Consider the following 8,438-nt stretch of genomic DNA (forward strand, 5'->3'; position numbering starts at 1 on the left):
AAGAATTCATTCGTATTAGTAAAAAAATTATTATAAAACAATGAAATTCCCGGTGTTGAGCAAACTTACTGTGCAAATTGATGAAGAAATGCAGTACGGCCACTATATTGAAATGAAATGACTAGACACAAAGTAACATATACGATGAAAAATATATATATTACTATTTAAATTTATAGTACCAAAGTGAGTTAAGTGATAAAACTCATATAGCCTAAATTGCACATAATCAATTAGCAATTAGCATTGTGTGCTGTTCGTTACCAAGTTTGGGAGCAATTTGGGCATCATCTGCCTGTTGACAAGTACAATCTATCCAGGTGAATCGGAAATAGTCGCTACTGTGGCTGATAGGTGATTGTAGAAGGGCTGACGGCCAGACAGTCATTTACAGGCTTTGGTTGTGCAAAACAACAGTCTAATTATAATAGCCCACAGGTAATTGATCTAGTGATTTTACTGCGATTATATTGAATGAAAAACAGGACATTATAATGTATACAAATTGCAAGGTTAAATATGACATATACAGTATAAGCGTCACATTAATCACATTTTAATTAAATAAACTGTGTGACACCAGCATGGTTACGGAAAATACACCAGTTGTACGAGGTCCTTATTTACATGCTGGTATTAACTGGAAACTCCGCGTGTGAGTGAGTGGGCATTGCATTGTAATATGCCATTGCATAATTCCTGCACGACACCAATTGTTATCTATCCCAGTGAAACAATACTTGTTCAAAATAAAGGTTTCGTTTGCATGCGGAACACTGCAAAATTCAGTTAAATTCAAAAATTAATAGTTTGATCGCCATCTGACACCCCTGGTATCATGACAAATGGAATCCTCGAAGATGATTCGTCTGAGGTAAAAAAAAATATTCTCACCGCGGTTTAAATATATCCACCGAGGTGTATATATTCACATCGCAGAGAAAATATTCTCATCACGGTTCAAATATTTTCACCGAGGTGTAAATATTTACACTGCGGGGGCAATTCAAAGAAAATCGTAGAAATATGCCAGTGCAAATGTAGGAAGCAGCAAAAAATAGTGAAAATCATTCAATGGTCCAAACATGTCACTATAAAGCTAATAGAAACCACTCGTCTCAGTTTGAATTGTGAAATTTATAAATATTTGTAAAGATTAAGATAATGCCTTTGTTGCGCTGGGAGTATAGTAAAACGAGTGAAACGTTTATTCAACGATCTTTGTCACGCTTTGACTAAGGAAGGCGCATGCACTCAATGCTGCGCGAGTTCTTTGTTGTAGTTTTCCTCATCAAGAATCACCGTCTCCGGATCCCCTGTTGTGACGGCTGGTACAACTGAATGTGCATGCTTGGGGGAATAGCCTGTATGCTGTGGATATGGTAAACCTAGTAAGTTTTTTATACGTTTTATCATTTGCGTCAGCAGCAAGCAGAGATTATGTATTCATCGCATGAGTATATGAACATGTGCATAAATTAATTTAAAATATCTCCACTTTTCTACCTGGATTACAAAGTTGAACAAATGGGTGAAATGACAGTGATAGTATCCGCCAATGGAAACATGTACAGAAAGTAGAGGATCATACATGAATATGTGGGCTGATAGAAAAAAATTACAGTATTTTTTGAACACGTAAATATTAATGAAATTGTAAATAGACGGATGAAATGTTTAGATTTGCGAGGCTTTCCTTGAACTATACACCTAAATGGCCAGCGTATGAGATAATATATGAATTATATAGTCAATGGTTACTATATTGTTAATCATATGAAACATTTAAGAACAATATAAGTATAATAAGACATTTTAGTAGTGACGCTATTTACATAATTTAATTTCGATTTTTGTTGATGGTGACAACGAAACACTCGCTGTAAAAAACTGATTGATTGATCACTCAATGTTCATGTCGTCCTAACTTTTACAACACAAGCTCTTGCACTATTTATTTCATTGAATATGAAGACGATACTACTCGCCTACACCCGAAGCTTCATCTTGGTGTATTAAGCACGTCATTTGATGGATTATACACAATATACTAGATGTGTTATTTTAATAAGACGAATAAAGGGTCAAACATTTGAAAACATGGGGGCGGGTGGAAGAGCATGATCAGTACACCTCCTGATTTCAAATGGTCGATCCCTAACTAAGAATATGTCAATTAAATGTCATGGATTTAGTCAGTCTCCATCAAATCATTGTAGAATAAGTACTAGTTAATTACAGTCTAGTTTTATCAATCTCATATAAATCGGAATCCTTAGAATCCATAGAATGGTAAGGGCATATAAAAGTTACTATGGATGGACTCTACTGTGAGTAATTGAATAATATAATCTCACGATTCAAAACGTTTGCTAACAATTCGACTGAGCTTTCATATACAATGTGTGCAGATATTTCGCCAGGGAAATATAAAAGAAAACATGGCACAGGAAACATGTGACAAAACCGACATATCAGCGTACAAATACATCGACAATATGTCGGGAATGAAATAGCGTGCACAACTTCGCTAAACTACGAATAATCATCACACTTGCTCGCAATGCTCAACGCATAGACGGACTGAAAGTAATAGGCAATAAGATAGCAGTTACTGACAAACACAACTACATCACATACCATTATATAAATGAAATCTGTTTCGACACCATTTGCATTTTAAAGACGAGAATTTAGCTAAAGATGAGACGAGTGTGTGGCGGGTGCTGATTAACATACATGGAGTAGGGATTGAGAAAGTATGTAAATATTGATTACCAGTAAGTTGTATTCAGTGACTCCATGGAAAAGAGATCAGAAAGTGAGGCACTTTGTAGGTAATATACTGCATGTGATCTCTCATGCCAATTCATAAATGACCTTGAAATACATATAACTTACTTTCTGTTCTATTGAAAATGTTACTCGAGGCTACAAAATATGACCAATGTGCAAATGTCTTGAAAAGCATTTAAAGGGATTGCTGACAATATCAATCCACTCATACTGTGTATTATAGAAACAGTTCAATATCTTCTTTCTGGCAAAAAGCGTCGTCTAGCAAGTGAATGCAAGTTACATTAGATGGGCCAGTCGTGACTGAGTGGAACCATAATACACATTAGTGTAACATGAAAGTGATTGACAATTACGTGCCTCCGGAGAAACCGAGCATTATAACATTTTTTTTCTGCAACGCTTAATATTCAGCAATATGGTCACCGAACTTTTATCATTTATCTAGTGTATGTTCTTCATGACGCATCGATATAGCTTCTGGCAAGGTCATTTGATGCTATTAGTTCCACAAATCCATTGAATTACCTGCTCCATTTGGAAATTGTTCACTTTCCAAATTCACCATCTTGTGATCTGTGCTGAGATTTGGTTGGGGCTATCAGTTAATATGTTCATCATTTCAACGAATCGTGTAGTTACTACAGAGTTACAGAGATATATCCATGGGTTATAAAGTATAAATGTTTAAGATATCACAAATTTGTTGGTAAATTGAAGGATATTAAATACTACAAATGATATAATTTGAACTATATCTAATTATTTTATATCTTGCTTGACAGAACGTTCTTTGTACGTGGCTGCTATTCTGAAAATGATTCCAGAATGTTCCCCAGACCTGCCGTTCACAGTGTTTTGTACTGCAAACAGCAGGCATTCATATCCTCAACAAAGTAGAGAATGTATTTACCATATTTGGATTACTTTCAACGCTTCGGTGTTCACGAGTATTACTCACACACGTGTTTATACAACTACCTATTTATAGAGCGCTAGATTTCACCACAGTTCTTTTCACGACGATAATTTCAATTAGCTGTAAACAATCAGACAACGAGATATAATCCACAGAAAATGGTTCGAAATACTTGCTGATACATTGATGACCTTTGAAGACTAGTGCAATATAATAAAATCGATTATTTAATAATTAGAATGTTCTATTGCGGCAACAATTCCGCTATGTTTACTTCAGTATGTTGTTCATAGTGTGAAGTTATTTTACGTAATGAAGAATATGGAAATTGCATGAAGTCAATGACCACAAGTTCCGAAATCAACGCTCACCTGCGGCCTCGACACTTGGACTTTATAAAATAATTAAATAGTTAAATAATAATTCGACCATATAAATGTGCGTTTTTTGAACTCAAAACCTATTATAGCACACATTCTGAACGAAAAGTGTGAGATACAGTATCAATGCTTTTTAAAGCGGATAGGACATGTTTTATTTGTAAAATCACCACTGTCAATGCTCATGACGTCATAGCTTCACATTATCACAATATATAGGCATGGGACTGTTAATCAATCTTTCCATTTCAAGAAGAATTATCCAAACTTAATGTGCTTAATTCTGATTGTGGTGATTTATGACAACAATAATAAATCCCTCCCAGATTCAAAGAACGGTCTACATTCGACTTAGCCTCACACATTATTTTGCTTTAGACCATTCTTCTCATCCAATATAGCGTTATGGGAGGATACAAAGTTGTTTAAATAGCAGGATCTAAACGGAGATGTTCGTTCACATCCCCGTCCTTGTCATTTCCCTGTCGTAAGATTATTATTTACACTTGTACATTTTGTCCATGGACCAATGTCAGTACTATATACCCCTTTTTACTTGTATATCGTTTGTGTTAAAGAACGAAATCGTGCATTCAGAACAACAGGGTATGCGATTTATTTCTTTTTTTCAATATTTATAGAAATTGTCATTATCGACAAATGTCAATCACTTTTGAAAATGTGTTATTGAAGGTGTTCATTAATGTTGGGAAGAAAAAGTAAAAGGTCATGAGCGGCCTCCTTTGAACTGACGCGCGCGCTGTATCAAATCATTTTTTCGGCAACGACAAACTATTTGATTTGCATGTTAAATTAACCATCTATACAATACAATACATAACACTTTTTCTTGAAATTACCAAACAAAATTAAGTGCCACATCAACGATTCTATTATAACAGATTTCACAACAGTCACCATTTATGGGTTAGTTCGATGACCCTTCTCATGTTTCGTGAACGTACTTGATAGAAAATGGCAACATTTTAAGATAAGTGTTTTTAAAGAAATGATATGAAAATCGTTCACATTTATGTTATATATAACAGATAAAATATCTCAAATGTGTTTGTTTAATTGTGAAAATCAATTGTCATGTATATTTTGTCGCATTTGTTTTGCGCAAGTGCGCGTGCGCATTGACTGATTGGCAAGAACTGGTTGTTCACACCCCGTTCACACGATAATGGCGTAGCTCGTTACTTCCGTTATAAAACATCCATATATGTCCATAATAATGAAAAAAATGAGTTTATTTGCAACGTTGGCACCGCACATCGTGAGCTGGTGTATCGGTGAGCGACGTTCATTATCAGACATGACTTCACAGTGCGACAACCTATATTGTCTTGTGTTTTCGGAGTCTGTAATTGCGTTTAACATAGTATAATTCGAATGAGTTCATTTTGTTTATGCTTATGGCTATCATGTTTGATATATAAGTTATACATACGTCCTGCAACCGATTCAGAATATCAAACCCAATTGTACGTTGGAATGTGATATACCTTAGTAATTGGTATATGACGTGTTAAACAGAAACATTATCAATATTGCTATCATTGCCTTTAGGTATTATAGTGATCTTTGTTCTGTAAGTAAATGTCACGTCCATCATAGATGACGTCAGCCGACATCCTAGCGGACGTATGTGATCTGGGCATTCATTACCTTGAACTACAGCGATTAACTTCGCAAAAAAACACATCACTAGACTATTTTCCGTAAGCGACATTATTCAACATTGTATACAAGTGAATTTTGGGGTGCCCAGTTTTGTTAATTATAAACGAAACAGAAAAATAAACGATCGCGTCGACCCATATCTACAGCCTCCCAACATGTGGATATGATCACAAAGATCAGCGACATTACAATTGCCTAAACACGGACGAAAGCTTAACAGACATAATGACATTCATTTCAGTGCACACTTCTACGCAAGGTTTTCTGCAGGAAACTGAAAATAGTAATTAATGATCTTGTCTTATGATCCATGCTAGATATTTCTGCGCAACGTTCTTTGTATTTTTATTGTGAAAACGCATTCAGAATATGAAACGCATTTATATTAAATGTATTGCTTAGTCGCAGGAGTAGTGTAATATTTCTTCGAGGAAATGACGACGAGTATATGAAATGTAACTAGCTAGTACAAATTCAATGTATTCTTTGCTGATGTGTTTATGCAGGACGTGGTTCCGGGTCTGAAGACCGTGATGTTTGAAATACTACTATGTTTCACGGATAGAAGGTGCATGGAAAATGTCGTCATAACTTTCAGCGTTTTATTTTAGTATCGCAAAACAATGTTATATGTGATACACAATGAACTCTTCTAGGCTAAAGTTGTTAAATACAAAAATACACGATTCACCCATCCTAAAACAAATATTTGTCAAGATCCAACATATATGATATACATGGTTACTATAAGGTCACAATAACATAACTATTATAGTAAAATTCGTTATTTTAGTTTAAACAATTTTTCTAGTACTCTTGTTCTACTATCAGCTTCAACAATTTGAAAACATGTTGTTGTTTCATAGTACGATTTTGTATTGTTACTTCGTGATTACTGTGCCAAGTAACTATTCTTCCATATACAAAAAAACAACAAATATATATTTATAAAACAATCGTTGAGGCCATTCATAAACCCATTTTCAAAGATATTAAGACATAAATTAGCCAACAGAATTCTCAACACCAAAATAGCAAAGCCATACAAATGCATTCTTAATACTGATTATGCGTACTTGGCAATCTGGGCATATGGGTTTCAGTTCAACACAAAGTGTATTCCGATCAACTCATGGAAAATTCAGAACATACAATAAAAAGTACATTCAGCGGACACGCTTTAGTAAATAATTAGGTGCATGTCATTAAGTTTGCATTAAGTCTGCGCGGTGAAAACACCGACACATTTTTGATACAATCTCTTTCAATCGATTCCTCAGATCTCGGTTGAAATAACCGTAGATTATTGGATCCATTACGGAGTTGCCAAGCGCCAGTAAACTGGTGAAAGTCCGTACCTCTAGGTGAATTACGAGAGGGGAAACGAAAGCATCGATTAATAAAGTGACAAACAAGGGTATCCAGGACAACTCAAAATACATTAAGATATACATCACTGTACGAAATGCCTTCCTGTTAAAATTGCAATGTTCGCTGTGGGGATTGTGTTTATCATGGTTACTGCCATTTTCTTGAACTTCACATGGGCATATTTCTTGCCTGTTATGGTTATGTTCATTTGCCGTGATCACCTGGGAAACCCTACATTCAATCTGTTGTATTCGCATCGTCTGTCGATTTGCTTCCTTCAGTATTCGGCAGTAAAGCACTGTGGAAATTGCGACCGGGAATACGAGTCCGGTTATGAAGAGAAAGACAGCATAGCCCGGTGCGTAAACTTCACCTCGCTGACAGGTACTGGCCTTCTCTCGCCATCCCATGACTGGGAGGAAACCAATGGTGAAAGCATACACCCATACTAATGATATAGTCACAATTGCACGCCTGGATGTCATTATTGCGTGATATTTCAATGGCGAGGTGATAGCCAGGTAGCGATCAATCGTGACAGCGACAATGTTGGTTATAGAGCTTGTGCACACGACGACTGTGAAACAAGCCACCTGTAAACAAGTGGTGTAGCCTTTCAATAAAGCTGTCGGGAAAGCAAAGTTAATCGGAATTACAACCAGTCCGACAAGCATGTCGCTGATGGCCAAGCTAACTATGAAATAGTTCGTTGTAATTCGTAGTCTAGAGGTCGATAGAATGGCGTAGATCATCAAACCATTACCAGCAATTATCAAGACGAGTAATGTTGAAAGTATGGTGCAGTGAATAACGGTCGCGATGTGCGAGGCTTGTCCGACAGCAGCAGTGTTATTCATATTATCAGCCATCGTTGTTTTATATACAGCGAATTATTTTTGGAATTGCGAAGCAAGCATCGGTTAAAGGCGTCGCAGTATGCACGCAAGAACGTCTTGAAGCTTTATACATCGATTAATGATATTCGCGGAAGTTGCTAGTCGAGATGAACGCAACGCATCAAGTTATTGTGTCGAACGAACAACTGAAGATATATCATCGATGCCAGGCACTTATGAATAGCCTCTCTTCTATAGTCTCAGAATATCCAACAACATAATATATTTATACGTGGACGATCCCATTTCGACATCTTTTGTGATGTACGACAATCATCATGTGACTACATTTCAGTGTCACACTTGGAGCACGTAACGCGAATTATTCAGAAACTGGAGTTAATTAACAGCAATGTTGCGTTATATGGGACTGGTTTGTTTAATCTTTTT

At 36.1% G+C, this 8,438-nt stretch overlaps 1 protein-coding gene across 1 annotated transcript; it reads right to left on the minus strand.

Annotated features, from left to right (window-relative positions):
• Positions 1-6,986: 6,986 nt before the first annotated feature.
• On the minus strand, positions 6,987-8,021 carry LOC100377120 (adenosine receptor A2b-like). Its single transcript, XM_002734389.1, has one exon. The coding sequence runs from the start codon at positions 8,019-8,021 to the stop codon at positions 6,987-6,989; it is 1,035 nt and encodes a 344-aa protein (XP_002734435.1).
• Positions 8,022-8,438: the final 417 nt, after the last annotated feature.

This window comes from Saccoglossus kowalevskii, chromosome 7 (assembly GCF_978046115.1).
Source record: "Saccoglossus kowalevskii chromosome 7, keSacKowa6.1, whole genome shotgun sequence".
NCBI classification, from domain to species: domain Eukaryota; kingdom Metazoa; phylum Hemichordata; class Enteropneusta; family Harrimaniidae; genus Saccoglossus; species Saccoglossus kowalevskii.

Bases quoted from the DNA above. Each gene is read 5' to 3' on its own strand.
- LOC100377120 (XM_002734389.1), bottom strand. From the start codon at position 8,021: ATGGCTGATAATATGAATAACACTGCTGCTGTCGGACAAGCCTCGCAC.